Genomic DNA, 19031 nt, shown 5'->3' with positions numbered 1-19031 from the left:
CCTGTATTGGATATACGCGGTAAACCAACTATAATATGCCTTACCCTCGTATTCTCTAGTTAATGACACTTTTTAAAATTAATTAGAATGGCACTGATAACTTTGATGTACCATGGTATGCACTTATCAATTCTTACTTCATTCCTATCTAGTTGAAATGACTCAAAAATTACCTATACCTTACCACTATTCAATTTAATAAGACCTCATTGATACATAGTACGTATGTACGGTGCTGTTACCGGTGCTGTTCCTATAAAAGGTAAGAACTTAAGAATGACTAAAATTTTTATAAACTCGGGTTTTAATGGTCGGAAACACTTTTATTAAATTAAAACAAACATAAATAAAATACTTAGAAAATTCAGATTGCCTAGTCCGTACTATGGATCAACGTTTCACACGCTCGATCGTCGTACCTACGTTCTCGCAAAATCACTCAGCGACCATGGCACTGCCCGCGCCAACGCGTACGGCGGTGTTATAAAGCTGAATATTATTGCTACCTCAGCACATCTTGCTTCACGGGCCTGACCTATATTAATATATAAATTGCTAAATTAATTTCTATCTATATTATGTGTACATTACATAATATTAGAGTGACGACTGTCTACAATATATAAATCATATACAACAAAACCTTAAACCATTGAAATTTTCATCAAATATTTATATTAGCGTTTCAAATAAATGGTATTATTTTCATAATATTTCGACGCTTTTTGGCTAGTTAAGCCTTGAGAAATTATTAGAAATTTGTAATTTTTTTTTAAAACTCTTCTCGATCAAAACTTTTTCCCTTAGTAAAAACTTCAAAATTTAATACAAGATTCCTTATAAGTTTCATAAATCTGAGTCAGAAGTACACAGGTACGATTTTTTCTTTACCAATATGACGTAAAAATAACTGATAGATATATAGAAAGTTGTTTGTGTGTTACGCATTATACTAACTTATTACAAAACAAATAGTAGAGAGTTTCATTAACGGAATAAATAGATCCATTATCATGTTTTACACAGATATTATGTTTACCCTAAATTTGAAAATGATTGGATTAGGTACTAATAATTCGTATGGAAGGTTGGAAAAGGATCAACAAAAACAATTTACTTAAAACATCAATAAAACATACTTAATCCTTAAACTTATTATTTCTTATTAGTTATACATGAACTTATAAAATATGTTTAGATATGAATAATTACCATATTTTTTAATTCAATTAATTGGTTAACTACCATAAAATGTACAATAGGTTGAACTATAGAAATCCAATTCATATATGTTATTTTCATCAACACGTTTAAATTCAGGCGTATCAATATTTCTTTAATTGATTCAAGTTTAGTGAATACCATGGAGAGTGTATTATCGAAAAATATGCCACAAATTATGAATTTTCCAATAAAGGATAATTCATTACCTACAGCAAGTATTAAAGACGTTATTTCAGATATTTTGGGATTAATTTGTATGACCTATAATAAAATGTGATGGAATACATATCAAAATAAAATTATTATATCATATTATACAGGGAGGTATTTTTACTTTTAACTTTTTGTTATTAGTGCAGACTAACTTAACCTAGATGAGTTAAAAAAATTCATTAACTTGCCCAGCCTTGGTTAATATGCACTATAATATTCCCTTAAATATCGCTAAAATAGCTATGCAATAAAAATATTCAATAATAAACAACAAAATACACAATAAAACAGAAATTTATTGATTAAAAATTAATTAAATTAACACCATTAAAATCACCGTTAAATATTATATAATATTATGAATTTAAATTTTGAGGTAATGACTTATATATTTATCTAGATAAAATTTTTTCTATCGATCCATATCTATATAAATTAATTTTTTACAGTGTCTATCTAAATAACTAAAAATCAGATATCTTGTCTATATAAAGATAATTTTTTTATCTAAGCAAAACACTGGGGATAATGTATCACGCCAAGCAGCAGATCTAAAATATTTAAAAGGATCACTATTTGTTGCTCTAAATCAAGTACTAATATGATACATAGTACCTACCATTAGTATCTATAAAGTAAATAAGTTAACCTTTATAATGATAGTGTCGATAAATATGTTCATCCTTATACCGCTTAACTATATCTATTTATTATTTATTCAATTTGAACAAAATTTGAATTACTAAATAACCAATTGCTATGCTCGATAAACCAAATAGTTGTCTTATATTAATATGACACATTCCATACAGCTTAAAATGGTAGTGTTCGTGTTTTCTGCGTAGTAAAAAAAACTTGATCTAAATAGAAAATAAAAATAATTATTCCTTCTTGATAATTTATGTAATAAATGTACCTATGTAATATGAATCACATGTAGTTAATACTTATGATGGTAATAAATAATATTATATACCTGACGTTTAATCCTAGGGTTTTTTTCTATGACGGATCGTTGATGTAAGACAAGACTCATCCGATTTACCTGACAATACAAAAATTAAATTTGAAAAAAGTCGAAAATCCTAATAACTTACTTAACACAACGTTGGATTTTTAATTTCTAACACATTATAAATAACGTTTTTTTATTGATAATTTTAATACAAGATGTACCTTTAGGTGCGTTTACATTAGAGTTCGAACACGAACGAACGCAAGCGAATGCTACCGAACGATCCATGTAAACGATGTGGCCGAACGCGAACGAACGCATTCGTTCGCATTCGGAAGCGTTCGCCCCAAGAGCGGTACGATCAAAGAAACTCTCCGTTCAGTTTAAACGGCATTCGGCCCGTATCGGATACCGTCACTTCATTTTTGTGGAAGCGAAGCCAGTCGAACACGAATGAGCCAACAATGTAAAGTTTACATTGTAAACGGACGCGGCTGAATGTTTAGCGAATATGCGTTCGCATTCGTTCGGTAGCATTCGCTTGCGTTCGTTCGAGTTAGGGCTCTAATGTAAACACACCTTTATATAATATGTATCTATATGTTATTAAGAAAATTGTATTATTGTTATCTATTGAGAAATTTAATATTTTTCGTTTTAGTTCACAAAAATTACTAAGTATTAATAAGAGGTGGAAAATAATTTTAAAAAGCTAATGAGATCTACAATAAATTCAAATAATTTATTATAAATTATTATATAATATAATTTTATACAAGATTTACATTATAATATTATATATACTATATATGTCTATGTTATTAAGAAAGTTTAATTATTGCAATCTATGTAAAAATTTAAAATTTATTCGTTTTTTTCACAAAACTTACTGAGTACTAATAAAAAATAGAAAATAATTTTAAAAAGCTGATTAAATCTACAATAAATTCAAATAATATAATATAATGAATACCTCTTTTTCCGTAGAGTCACCAATCATGTATAAGATTAGAACATTGACTGTTTTCGTCAACAAACGCATGAAAGCAACTACCAAATAAGGATCATTACTATAGTCTCTAGGGAATAATAATTTGCTGTATATAATAATAATGATATCAGCGACATTTGATGCAATGAAAACAACTATGGCAGGTACACCGTATATCGATTTATTGACTTGATGTAAGCATTCTATAACTTCCAAATACATGTCTCTGTAGGTACTTAAACAAGATCTTCTTTCCGGTATTTGTTCATTTATTGTGTAGACCATCCACTTTATATATGATATTAGTAGTATATATTCATGAAAAAGAACGCATTGGCAAGTATTTATAACCATTACAATGACCTAAAAAAATGTGACATATAGCAATAAATCTCAGCCCCTTGTGTTGTATCTATGATATAACAAAAGTGTTCAAAACAGATTGTTATACAATATACATATATGGAAAGCAGCTTGTGTTTTATCAATCTGACAAACGTATTAAAAAACAAAAAGTATAAAGTTTACTCAAATGGAATATATTGATCTATTACCATACAAAAATATTTTTCTGTGTTGTAGAAAGAACATTTTACTTTCTTTTTACTCGAATGCTGTTTCAAATACTTTTGAATACAATTATTCTAATCCAAATTCTGAATATTTTATTTTTGTTTTTTTTATTCATTAAAAAAAACTTTATTGAAACTAATAAAAATAGTTAATATATTTTCTATTAAAAATCGTATAATTATAATTAAATTTAAGCACTATAATTAGGTTTAAAGAATAGTTTTTCTCTTTGAATAAAATACGATTGATTCACCATTCCAAAACTGAAAAATATTAGCAAGGAAAATATATATTCTAATAGTATTTGACTAACTTTTTGTGTATTTGTATATGTATACATATATGCAATTTTTTATTTATATTCAGGATATATTTATTTTAAATGTATTCGAATATGTATTCCAAATACAAAATAAAAGTATTCTTTAAACAACTAATTATTCATGAACTTATAAAATACGTTTAGAAGTGAATAATTACCATATCTTTTATTTCAAATAAATTTTGATCCATTATCATCCATATTGTTAAAATTATAATAAATACCATAATATTTCCAATAATTATAATAACTATAGAAATCAAATTTCTGTATGTTATATTCATCAGCCCGTTCACATTCAAACGTATCAATTTTTCGTGAATTGATTCAAGTTCAGTCAATACCATGGACAGTGAATTATCGAAAAATATACGCCAAATTTGACACATGAATTTTCCAATAAAAGATAATTCAAAACAGCTGAGATATATTAAAGACGTTAGTTCAGAAAATTCCGGATCAGCTTTTATGAACTGTAAAATAAAATGGTTTGAAAATATTTCACACTTATTACATCATATTATATAACAGAAAGGTATATATTAAGTTATTGAACTATTATTTTATTTATTTGTTTATCAATAAGATAATGTGCTATATTGAATAAGTTTTTAGGAAATTAGCTATTATATTTTAAGAATTTATAAAGAGCATAATAATATTATCATAGTACGTGTTCGACCTCCGACCGATACACACGTGTATTCCCGGTCTACGTTAATCGCATTTATAGCTTCCGATAGCAGTATACCTACGTGAACGCTCCAATCGATAAGCCTAAGGTATGTTGCTTTATTTCGCCCCCCCTAGCCTCAGTAACATCATCTCCCATCCATCTCCTCACGATGGATAACTTAAATTCAACCTCCAATGTCACTACACCCTCAGTTCAAAAATCCAATACTCAAAAAACTTTCGCAGAAACAACCGCCAACGTTCAATTTCCTAAAAAAGATCAAGCAGTAATATTTAATACCATCGAAGACTTACCCCAAATCGAATACATAAGAGCATTTAGTCAACTTACTGATCCAAACAATATTAAATTTGCTTCACGCATATCAAATAATCGATTTTGGGTCTATTTTGCAAACAAAAATATCGTAGAACAGATTATCACCAAGCAGCCGTTCATTGTCATAAACAATAAGGAGATAGCCTTTCGCCGTCTTATCAACCAAGCCAAGCGTATAATTGTGTCCAATGTACAACCAGTCATACCGCACGACGTAATTACTAATGCATTCAACAATTTATCAATTAAAATAGTTTCACCGATAACATTTATGAAAGCAGGTTTCGCTAATGATGAATTTATTCATAGCATTATGCATCCAAGAAACAAATTTCAAGAACCACAAATCAATTCATTTAAATAACTATTCAAGTTATATTAAAAATAGAAATCACGCAGGCAGAGCTAGCAGTGGAGTGGCCATTTTTATAAACAATATTTTTCCTTCGGAAGAAATTACCATATCCTCACATCTTGGGGTAATAGCTGTAAACATGACAGCCAAAAGCAATTTAACCATTTGCAATATTTACTTACCAAACTCTCAAGACTTCAACGCTTCAGATATCCAAAATATTATTGATCAACTACCCACCCCATTTATCATTCTTGGTGACTTCAATAGCCACAACACTCTGTGGGGCTGTAATGTCACCGACCATAGAGGTACCAAAATCGAAACTATACTTAATACCAATAACATCAACATTCTCAACAATGGCCAAGCAACTAGAGTTAACTCTAGTAATGGTAACCTTTCCGCGATTGATCTAACCTTCTCCTCCGCAACAATATCGCCCAATTTAGAATGGGACATCATTCCTGAGCTTTCTAGTAGTGATCACTTTCCAATAAAAATAACGTTATGTTATACCAACCCTTATGAAATACACACTCGTAACCCTAAATGGAAATTATCCAATGCTGATTGGAACATCTTCCAAACGGAAATCGATAAAAATCTAAGAAATTCATCTTTTCCTAATGAAAATACTATTGATGAAAACATTGAACAATTTAGTAAACTAATTTATGATACAGCCTCAAATACCTTTGAACAATATAGCTACTCTGGAAAACGACCCCCCGGTCCCTTGGTGGAATAAGAATATTAAACACGCTATAAGAAATAAGAAGACATCGTATAACAAATATAAACACACAAAACAAATCCAGGACTTTATTGATTTTAAAAAAAACAAAGCACAAGTAAGATTTTTAATCAAAAATGAAAAAAAAAAATCATGGATAAATTTCACTTCAACACTAAATTCAAAAGAATCAGCTACAAGAATTTGGAACAAAGTCAAAATCATAAAAGGGATCCCATCGGTACAAATTAAAACCATTATAACAGACAATACAACTCATACCGAACCCCATACAATAGCTCAATCAATTGGCCATCACTTTTATTCAAATAGCAGCAACGCCGACTTAAATTCTGATTTCCTAAAACATAAACAAGAAACAGAAACTAATAATTCTTATTTCATATATGAGAACCAAAGCTTAGGAGACATTCTAAATGAACCGATAACATTATGTGAACTAAATACAGGTCTACTAGGAAAAAAGAGCAACAGTTGTGGTTTGGACAAAATTCCATTTATTTTTTTACAAAACTTACCCCCAAGTGGCAACCTCCTACTACTTAAACTATTCAACCAGATCTGGCGTTCAGGGATATTACCAATCAAATGGAAAAATGCTATTATAATATGCTATTACCCCATACCCAAAAAAAACAATGATAGATTTAAGCCAACCGGTTACCGACCAATTTCAGTCCTGTGCAGCATGAGCAAACTATTAGAAAAAATAGTATACAACAGATTATATTGGTTTGCGAATAAACATAAACTTCTATCACCCTTTCAACACGGATTCAGAAAGCACCATTCCACCACCGACTGCCACGTAAAAATAGAATCAGAAATACTGGAAACATTGGCTAATAAACAAATAATGATTCTTATCAGCTTAGGTTTACAAAAAGCGACACTGTTTGGCGTTACAGAGTTATCGAACTGCTAAAAAAATGTAACATTCACGGTAATATGATAAGATACTTAACTAACTTCCTAAGCCAAAGAACTTTTCAATTAAAAATCAGGGATTACACCTCTAATACCTTTGTATTAGAAAATGGAGTACCTCAAGGATCTCCTCTCAGTGTTTTCTTATTTCAAACCGCCATCAACAATCTTCCTGACTTCATACCAAAACCAGTCAAATCAATTATCTTTGCTGACGATACACACATCTACGTTAGAGGAAATTCAATCCCTTCAATAACTAGAGTACTACAAAACTGCCTCAATGAACTGTCAAAATGGTGCCATAATTCAGGCTTTATTTTCTCTCCACACAAAACAAAATGTATCCTTTTTTCCAACAAAAAGAACATAACCAAACCCAAAATCTATTTGAATACCATCTGTCTACCTTTTACTGAAAACATTACTATTCTTGGCCTTACCTTTGACTCTAAATTAACATGGAAACCTCACATTCTGAAAACCAAAAAATCAGCCTACAAAAACCTAAGAGTAATCAAAACACTTAGTCATCTAGAGTGGGGTGCTGAGTATTCCATTCTATTAAATTTATATAGATCACTAGTTAGATCAAAACTTGACTACGGCTCAATCTGCTATGGAAACTCTAATTGTAATATATCCAAAATTCTTGACCCAATTCATAACACTGGTATAAGATGTGCAACTGGAGCCTTCAGAAGTAGCCCTATCTCCAGCTTATTAGCCATCACTGGAGAGCCTCCACTTCAATATCGCAGACTAAGACTATCACTCAAATATATAACCAGAATTTTGTCGACTCCTGATAATTCAACTATCCATTATTTAAACATAAACCAATCTTCATCTGTATATGATTTAAACACGAATCGCAGAAAACCACTAAGTACAAGACTTTGCAAAAAAATGTCCGACAACAACATCTCCCCTGATACAATCCTCCAACATGAAACCTGTCTCACTCCTCCATGGAGTGTACACAACTTCGAAATTGATACCAGTCTTAGTGCCCATGTAAAAAGAGAAACACCCGAAATAGTCTATCGAAATTTATTTAATGAACTAATTCATACGGATAACCATAATAATTCACAAATCTATACAGATGCATGAAATACATAGCACTTTTAAAAGGAGTCCAAACAGCTGTTAATACTAATTATGACAGAATCGACATATGTTCCGACTCACTCAGTGTCCTGTTAAATATAAAATATAATTCTCAGATCAATCCCTTAGTCATAAAGATAAAAAAATATAATACATTTATCGAATAAATACATACGTTTTATATGGACTCCGGGTCACTGCAATATCAAAGGAAACGAAGAAGCAGACAAAGCAGCCCGAAATGCTATAAGTAACCCCAACTCCATAAAACTTTCTCTTATGTCGCCAGTAGATATTATCAGGAACGTTGACAAATACTGTATACAATTATGGGACTCAGATTGGCGCCAAGTTACCGAAAACAAATTAAGGGAAATCAAACAGTCAGTCGAACCTTGGCCAAAACTCAACTATTCAAATCGAAAGGAAGATGTCATTATGAACCGACTTAGAATTGGTCACACGAGAGTTACACATGGATACCTAATGGAAAAGACCGAACCACCAGTATGCCGCTCTTGCAACACTTCCTTTACAATCAAACACATCATCATCCACTGCCAAATATTCATGGAAGCCAGAAAAGAATGCGAAATACCAGACAATCTATATGAAGCCATAGGACCCTATGCTGACATACAAAAAATTATCACATTTAAAAAAAAAATTGAAATGTACAACTTAATTTAACTCTATTTTTTTTATTTTTGTTTATATTTATTTATCATTCTTTTTCCCCCCTTTTCTCTTTAATAATCATTGTAAAAACCCCCTATGTATAACTATTTATTGTAAGCTAATAACCATGATGTTGATGCTGTAACAATAAAAAAAAAAATAATAATATTATCATAATAGTTTATAGGTTATGAATTTATGATATATTACTATTTTGTCATTTTACTGAACGTTGTATGAAATGCATATCTGTTAATCAAATTGAATTTAAAATTATATATGTATTTCAATGTACCTTTCATTTATAAACATAAATCCTATTTGCCATCCCTGATTTATGTATTACAATTCGAAACTATTAAAATAAATTTAAATATGGTTATTACCCATACGTTTCCTTTGTAAAAGGAAAACAATCCACTAAAAATTAATATACATCGCAAAACATAAAACAACACCGTCGTCTTATAATTACTATGGTTGTAATGTATACTACCACCGCCGAAAATCAAAAAACCTTTGTTAAAATTATTTATTACTAATCTCACACTCATGATAACTTTTTTTTACAACAAAAGAACAAAAAATGTAATGGTAAGAAATAGTGTTTTAGGATTTTTGGTGCTTGGCATTTTCTGATATTAACTGAATTAAACTAACTAATGTTTTAAATTTCTTTACAAATGGATTCACATAATATTTTTAATGAATATTATGAAAAATCGTTGAAGTGAAAAACAAATATCATTATTAATAGTGAAATTCCCAATATATATATTATACCTACAATACAAGGAGTATTCTAAGTGAAGTACATATGAATAACATAATTGTAGTAAATACTTGATATTATGTACCTATATTTATAATAATATTATAGTTTTGCATATTAAATTAATATTTGTTTTTATTGAACACCGACACAATAACATTTAGAATATTTTGGTAAATGGCTACTATGTATACTTATAATAATGCTTTGGGAAAGCAGGCTGTCTGTCAACCTATATTAATAAGTGTATTTTATGATTAAATTGCTATTAAAGTAATTTACTTTATTGATAGTAGGTTGAATTAATAGTTACTAATTAATATTATATTATTTTGTTTTGTTTTTTAAATACCAGCAATACTGAGAGTTTATGTACATTTGAATTTTTTTTTCTATACCGTGTTAATTATTGTAATGTAATGATTTTATGAATTTGAACATTCAAAATTTGAATTGGTTTTCATGTTTCCTATATGAATGAATCCCATTTTAAATACAGACACGTAATAATACAACACAGTAACATACAGTATCATATGTACTAACATTTAATATAATAATAATTACTTTATTTTCTAATTTGTTAATTTTATTATTATTTATTCTTAGGCATAATGAAAATGAAACATTGATTAGCATCAAAACAAATATAGGCTCTAGTTAGTTATATTAAACCATACACATAATCGTCAAATTTTAAGGGCTGAAGTTCTCAAACGTAGAATATCATCAAATGAAGTAAGAGACAAATCCCTAAAATTATTTGAGGAAGGTAAGACATCATCAAAATCATTGTTTGCATTTGAATCTGAACTAAGAAATAATAAAGGAAATGCTTTCTACTGCACATATTATGCTGGTGATCGAGGAGAACTTCCTAATCTGCAGTGGGTCTATAACCTTTTTTTATAAAACATTTAAAAACATTTTGGTTTTTCACCTGGCGAACATACGATGACATCACTCAGGGACTTGAACCTTTTTAATTCTTGAATATAAAATGTTTTCTAAAATCTTATTAATCAACACGGAATAAAACATAAGGAACAACATTATCTGGGTCGTAGGGTTTTTATTATTTGGATAATATAAATAAAATTAAAAATATCAGTTTGAGAATATTATTGTATTTTTGGTTTTTTTCATTTAATCATTAAAAATTATTCGTAAATGCTATTAAAAAAAATAAAAAACGCTACGACACAGAAAAATTTTGTTCCTATGCGTTGCCGAATCTTGGTAATTCTACTATTAATACCAAGGGAGTAGTTCTATCCCGCGCAAAACAATTTTTTGCTATGTTGTACATTTGTAATATAAAATACGGATATCACGTCCTGCTAAATCATAGTACTCAGGGGGGCTATTCTCAAACCAATCAAAAAGGGTTTTGGATCAACATTTGGTCGAAAGCGGATATATTTACAATCAATTCAAAAATCCGGAATCTCAAACAGTTTTCGATCGGCGTTTCGACCGTAGTATTCGATTTCTTGTTTCGACTACTATTGTAATAACTTAAAAATACGATATATATAAAGACGACTCCAGTCGATAGTTATATTTAATTCAGATGTTAAAATAGTAAAGTTACGCTATTACCTTCCTCAATGTGTTGCACTGATTTAAGGCACGATACGGATATGCATTGGTGGCTCGTCAGGTGAGGCAAGTGAGGCTCAGCCTCACCTAACTGTTGTAAAGAAATGAAGGTATATACTATAATTATAGTTATTTCCAATTGACTTTAAGAATATTATATTCAATAATATATTATACATTTTATAATAGAAAATTGTTATAATATAATATTATTATCATGAATTTGTTATGTCATGTATAAAATATGTATAATATTAACTGTTATAGTACATAATATTTATACATACTTCGACACTGTTATCAAAAGTTACGACAATGTTCATGGAACGATAGACCGATGTCGACGAAAACCGAAGAGTGCCGAGAGGCTAGTAATATTTAGCTTCAGACGAGTCGGACTGCCGTACGATTATAAAAACATATATCATGATAGTGGGGGGAGTCAGAATATTATTAGTAAATGAGGCTGATCAATTTGGGCCTCAGAGTTTGTCAACATTATCCATTAGTCATTTGTCGAAACGACGTGATTTCCACTAATAGAAAAAGGACAGGAGAGGTTGTCATCATGTCGTTCAGTGTAAGTGTATATCTACCTATAATACTTTTATCACAAACAAAAGATATTATCGATTGTTATCGAAAAAATAATAACGAACATATTATTATTATTCAATTTTCAATTTTGTACTTGTACTAAGACTAATAGAAGTTTTTAAAGAGCCCTACTTGTACTAGTAGTATAGTAGAACCATGGGAGTATTCAATTGATTAATAATTTATTGATTATCTGACTCACCCTTCATACGGATCACGAGCCGCCACTGCGGATATGTCTACCAGAGAGTGGTAGTCGGTTTTGTCAAAGGTTTTTGTACTTCCCCGAACTAGATTTCTCTTCGGCGGCAATGATCTTTTTATGACAATAGTTTTATTAGGGATGCCTGATTGGACATTTTTATACATATATTTTTATTATACAATCTAAAATGGGCAATGGAAGTAAAATTAAAGTTTATATATTGTATGGGAAAAATTAGGAAGATAGAACTGAAATTTAAAGTTTGTTCTACCCTCATTCCATTGCTGTCTTTCTATTATTGTTAATGATCTTTTATATTTTAATTTCCCTATCTGGTGTTGTAATGATAGCTATACAATTATTTTTTTTTTTAAATTTAACATTTGTGTATAATATACTGTCATGTTGACATAATATCATGCATTTTTTACATATTTTTAACTTTTAACCAATGACATTTTTGACATGCTTATCTAATTATACATTTTTTTAATTTTTAATTTTTCAATTAATTCACTTACAATGTACTTAGTTCATAGACATTTTTTTTTTTTATGATAACTTAGAAGTTAAATGAGATCTTTTTTACATTTTTTTTTCTTTTTGGTATTTTATACCTTATCATTTATTTTCTTCCTCGTTTTCTTACTTATACTAACTTAACTTGGGTTAATTTTTTTATATTCACTGCTCTAAATTAATTTTATACCTTATACTAACTTAAATTAGGTTAAATATTTAACTTTCTTTTTTTTTTTTAATTTTTTTTTTTACATTTGTTTTCATGCTTATGCTGACTTAAATCAGGTTAAAAAAAAAATTACACATTCTTTGTATTTAATTGCTTTAACATTTTTTATACCTTATGCTAACTTAAATTAGGTTAATCTTTTACATTTTTTTTCATTTATTTATGTTTTTTTCAACTTTATTCGACTTTTTTTTCGGTGACAATAGTTTTATTAGTGATGCCCGATTTCTACGAACGACAGTCTTGCCGTTATTTATTATTCTGTAAGATTTTAGTTTATTTATTATGATGGTGTGTGAGCATATCATTACACTATCTAGCAATAGTAAGCTTGTTTTCGACTGATAATACGTCATATGAGAGGTACTATAATGTACAATACAATGATTTTAGAATAAAAGAAACCGTCAAGAACTTAGAAATATGGGCTAATAAAACCGGATTCAATGTCTCTCCTGAGAAATCTATTATCTCAATATTTAAAAAAAAGAAAAAAGTCAAAGAACTCGAAATTAAATTAAATGGCACCGTAATTGCCAATCAAAACATCACTAAAATGCGAGGAGTTTTTTTCGATAAACACCGAAACCAAAACCGAAAAAATTGGATACCGTTATTATAATCTAAAACCGAAACCGAAACTTGCCAATACCAGTATTGAACCAAAATCGAAAAAATTAAAAACTGGTGTACAAAATTGAAACCCAAATTTTTCCAATCTGTTTCAAGCCCTGAGAAAAAAGTTGTAACCAGCTAAAAAAATGTCTTAAAATTAAGGAAATTTTACGCAAAACCAATTTTTTGTCCCAATCAATTTTTTTTTTATAATTCACCGAATGTTTATATTAGTATTTTCTATACATTTTCCATAACATTTTGAAAATATTCTGACTTTTAGCTGTCTGTCAACCTATATTAATAAGGGTATTTTATGATTAAATTGCTATTAAAGTAATTGAATTTATTGAGGTTGAATTAATAGTTACTAATAAATATTATATTATTTTGTTTTGTTTTTTAGATACCAGCAATAGTGAGATTGTATGTACATTTGAATTTTTTTTTTCTATATCATGTTAATTATTGTAGGTACTTAATGTAATGATTTTATTAATTTGAAATTTCAAAATTTGAATTGGTTTTTATGTTTACCTATTTGTTATTTTATTGTAATTTATTACTTATAATATTATATTTGTTAAATGTAATAAATTAATAAAGCCATATTATTGGAACAAAATTGGCATGTTTTACAGTAAAAAATTTTAATTACGGCCGTCATGTGCTGCTGTCGTTTCTAGCGGCAGCGTTTGTCCCATCCTAGCTCCGACATCCAGGCGCGCTGGCAGCTGGCTATATCATTGAATTCAAATTTAACACCATCTATTACAGCAGTGGTTCTCAACGAGGGCAATATCGCCTCCCAGTGGGCGGTGAAATGTTACCGAGGGGCAGTGAACTAGTTTTGGGTGGTTGGGGAGCGGTGAACTAGTTTTGGGTGGTAGAGGGGCGGTAAGCGTGTTCACGCAAAAACGTTGTACATGATGCGACCTAAAACTAATACATACCTACTTGATAATCCATATTATAACTATCAGTCACTAATAGGTACTATGTTGAGCAATGCACAGTAACTTATCTTTGATTGTTGACAAATTTATTATCTTAATTATTTAACGATTGTGCGTGGACATTATATTTTATTATAGGTACCTATATTAACCAACCTTTTAGCACACCGTTTGATTTGACCCTAATATGTTGCATTAGTTTTCGTAATTATACCCGTAATATTCAGTTGGTTAATAACGTGTCTTTTTTAAAATTTTTTCCGTTTCATAAAATTATATTTTCCAAAAATGTACGAATAAAATTCGTAATAATTCGTTAAACAATCGACTATATTTACAAAGTTATGCAAGGAAAACGAGGAAGAATTCAATCGCTTGTTTTTACACACCGAAGTTCGCTGGCTCTCCAAAGGTGCCTGCTTCAATATGTTTTGGAATCTTTTCGATTTTGTGCTTGAGTTTCTTGAAGAGAAAGATGTAAAGCTCAAAGATAGGTTGCTACTATTTAAAAGCGATGTTGCTTATATGAACGATTTATTCGCAAAGTTTAATAGCATTAATTCGCAACTGCAAAGTGACGAGCTCAATTTAATAACGTCAAAATCGGTTATTTCTGCATTCAAAAAAAAATTGACTTTGTGGAAGACCAATATTGGTCGCAAAGAGTTGAGCCAGTTCCCAGTCTTGGCTGATCTGCACAACAACAGTGAAATATCTTTCGACAACATACAAGTTTACTGTCAACACCTCAATTCTTTACATATTGACTTTTCAGAACGTTTTAAGTATATTTTGTCGTTGGAAGTTCCTCAATGGGTCATGAATTCTTTTATAAATATTGAAATAGCAGAGATACAAATTCAAGAAGAACTAATCGAACTTTCAACTAATGAAACATTGAAATCCAGTTTCAAGGGTAGTGATCGGCTCACGGAATTTTGGCTTCAAACTAACATAATTCATCATTATCCTGAACTGTGGACTCTCGTTAAAAAAATTTTAATAGCCTTTCCTTCCTCACACCTTGTTGAGCGAGGATTCAGCACTGTAACAGATTTAATTACAAAAAAGAGGAATCGACTCGATATTGTGACAAGAGGAGATTTACGACTTAAGTTAACAAACATCGAACCTAATATCAAAAAACTTGCTAAAAACCACCAAGTTCAACCATCTCATTGATGCCTAGCAATATTTTTTTAAAAAACTAAAAAATGTATTTATATTTATATTTTTTTAAATGTTTAATTTAATTTGTATTTATTAATTAATTTATTAATATGTATTTTTTTTAATTAATTTCCATATTACTAGTACTATAAATATAAAAAATAAATTAAAACATGTGTTATTAGATAATTTCAATTTTTTCTTGTAAATTTTCCAAATACCCTTAATTATAGAATTCTCACATTGTAGGGGTCGTTACAAAATTTATTGACACTCAAGAGGGCGGTAACTTAAAAAAGGTTGAGAAACACTGCATTACAGTGACCAACTTGTAACCTACTGTACGGCCGAGCGACACCCACTTGCCCACCTTTTTTTTCTAAACTTGTGTTTGTTGAATGGCGCAATACACTATATAAACAAATCCAGAACAGAGAAAGTACGCTTATCTCAAAATCTCAAAGAGAAAAAAATTAAATCATAATAGATAACGAACTAACTCAATTTATATAAATTATGTGTGAGCACTGCCCTACAGCTGCAGATACAGCGGAGCATACCATCTTTGAATGCCCCCACTGGGAGGAAGAAAGAGCAGAGCTAGTGCTTTTGCTGGGGAGCAACCCAGGCCGAGTGACGTCCAGGAATTACTATGTGGATCAACGTTGGAAGAGCTGCCGACGGGGAGGAACAGAAGCAGGATCCTAGAGGTAGCCAAGAGGAACACCGGCACATTCACTTCAATGATGGAGAGGATAATGGCCACGAAACAGCATCATGATAGGGAACGTCAAGAGGCTGAAGACCAAGTGTTTCTAGTTGGCTAAGATAATATTTTGGGCCGAAGGCTCTGGGTGGTTTGGAAATTTTATAAGAAAATCGATTTTGGCTTTTGGTGTTGCTCTAAAACAAGTGATCGTAAATACATGAAATTTTCACTGAATGTTTATATCAGCCTATTCTTTACATGGAAATATTTCAAAAAATAATGAGTTGTTTTGAGTTGTTGTTTGAGTCAATTAAACTTTATTTTTTTGTGTGGAGAAGCTTGCAAACTTAATACAAAACTCCTACTATATTGTTACAATGAGATTTAAAAATATTAAAAATCCTTGGTCACAGTTTTTTTTTATAAGCGTTTAAAGTTCAAATCTTGAAAAAATACGGAAAAATCACGAAAATTAGTAAATTATTTTGAATTCAGAACTCATAAAATTTTATCTTTTTCAATTTAAAATTTGAAAATGTAATACAAGATTATTCATAAGTTTCAAATCAAATTAAATTTTTATGAGCGATTGAAGTTCATATTTTTACAATATGGGATAGTCACTCAATTTCTCATTTAGTGATTTTGTTATTTTGTTGTAATTCAAAAACTAATAAAAGTAGATAAATTAAAATTTCACTGAATATTTAAATTCTCATTTTCTATGCAGCATCATATTTTGATTCTTTTTGAGCTGTTTACGGGCATTCTTAAATTTCAATTATTTTGGGTTTTTTTTTCTATAATTGTCAATGAAATTTTATTTGTAGGGTAAAAAGCGTGAGAATTTAAGACAAGAATCCTGATATATTGATTAAATGACAGTTGAAAAAAATTAAAATACATATAGGCACAATTGTTTTTATAAAGATTTTCACAAAATTTCAAATTTCAAATTAAAAAATTATTTTGTATCTAGTTAATAATGTATAAAATGTTCAACTTTTATATCTAAGGATTGAAAATTTAAAACAAGGTTCCACGTAAATAGGCTAATATATATAAATTAATTTAGTCACAATAATACCATCTATTAATACTTATAATTTATAACTTAGTAGTTATTACCTAATATCATCGGCTGACTGACCGTTTTCGCTCAGAATCGTTTTTCTTATACAATGATATTGTATCATTGAATTCAAATTCAACACCATCCATTACAGCGACCCACTTATAACCTACTGTACCTATAGCAAATCGACAGCCACTTACCCACTCTTTTTTAAACTTATTTTTGTTAAATGGCACAATGCACTATAAAACAATCCAGATCAGACAACAAAGGTACGCTTTTCTCAAATTATCAAAAAGAAAAAAAAGAAATCAAAAAAGATAACAAACTAACTCAATTTAAGTTAATTAGGATTTTTTTTTTAATTTTACTTTTTCAGTATTATGAAGTAGGTAAATTTTTAGATTATTAAAATTAGAATCAATTATGCTGCAGACAATACACAATAATTGAAGGTAATATTATGCTATAATATGGTGTTTATGAAATGTATAGATAATATTGAATGTAACCATCAATAGACATTTTTCAAAAGTTTAAACAACAGCTAATAATAATAATATTGGTTTGATTGTCATTTAATAACTATCATAAAATATACGTGTTATACTGTTATACCATGATAACAATATTATAATAATTGTAAGAAATATATTAATCGAATATTATAATATATCATGCCATGCAGCAGACCTATAATGCTTAAATAGCCAACTCTTTGTTGTTCTAAATCTAATACAAAAGTACTCAAATATATGTATTATTGTTGTATAGGTAAAGCCCGACCCAAATTATCATTAAATTTCGGGTTTTTAGTGCATTGTGGTCTGCGGAGGGACAACAATTAACATAATAATATGCTATACTTACATCAATACATAACGTTATAATGTACATAGTTAGTAGTTCTATTAACAGTCAATACTGAATATATTAAAAATATTAACGATAATATTATATAATAATAGATAAAATAATAAAAATAAAATATTGATGGAGTAGGAAGTAATCAATTATTTGCAACTTCAAAATATATTAAATTAATACAATAGACAAGTAGGTATAAAACGTTTGTACTGATTTAAAGAGGTTTTCAATCTACTGAGTGTTCGATAATGATAATTGTATTACATAATATTATGTACATTGCATTTGTTATTTATTATTTTTTTTTAATTTTACGTTTATTTTAACATTTAATAATACATATTAAATATAATATAGACCGGCTACAATTTATTCAATTTCAACAACAGTTCACCTATTGCAGACTACAGAGAATTATTTTGGACAAAATTGTACGATTAAAATTGAAAAACTCAAGACAACCATTTTGAAGTATCGAGAAGACCGAAATACATGCATTTTCTCCTAATTATAAAGGTTTTCTCAGAAGACCAAACGTTTTGTTCGATTTATGGAGTTTATTGAATCATCGAGTGACGACTGCACGTCT

General features: G+C 29.3%; 2 protein-coding genes across 2 annotated transcripts; one reads left to right on the top strand and one right to left on the bottom strand.

The window, feature by feature from the left end:
- Positions 1 to 2312: 2312 nt before the first annotated feature.
- LOC115034385 lies at positions 2313 to 3826 on the bottom strand. The gene is made up of 2 exons (XM_029491114.1): positions 3366 to 3826; positions 2313 to 2482 (listed from the first exon to the last, which is right to left on the bottom strand). The coding sequence occupies exons 1-2, from the start codon at positions 3735 to 3737 to the stop codon at positions 2378 to 2380; spliced, it is 477 nt and encodes a 158-aa protein (XP_029346974.1). The 5' UTR covers positions 3738 to 3826; the 3' UTR covers positions 2313 to 2377.
- Positions 3827 to 9250: 5424 nt separating this feature from the next.
- On the top strand, positions 9251 to 15803 carry LOC115033177 (SCAN domain-containing protein 3-like). The gene is made up of 4 exons (XM_029485285.1): positions 9251 to 9264; positions 10597 to 10782; positions 13444 to 13579; positions 14964 to 15803. Exons 1-4 carry the CDS (start codon positions 9251 to 9253, stop codon positions 15801 to 15803), a joined length of 1176 nt encoding a protein of 391 aa, XP_029341145.1.
- The last annotated feature ends 3228 nt before the right edge of the window (positions 15804 to 19031 follow it).

Source organism: Acyrthosiphon pisum, chromosome X (genome assembly GCF_005508785.2).
Source record: "Acyrthosiphon pisum isolate AL4f chromosome X, pea_aphid_22Mar2018_4r6ur, whole genome shotgun sequence".
NCBI lineage: Eukaryota > Metazoa > Arthropoda > Insecta > Hemiptera > Aphididae > Acyrthosiphon > Acyrthosiphon pisum.
Note: the sequence above shows the minus strand (reverse complement) of the source record. Positions and strands in the feature narration are given on the sequence as shown.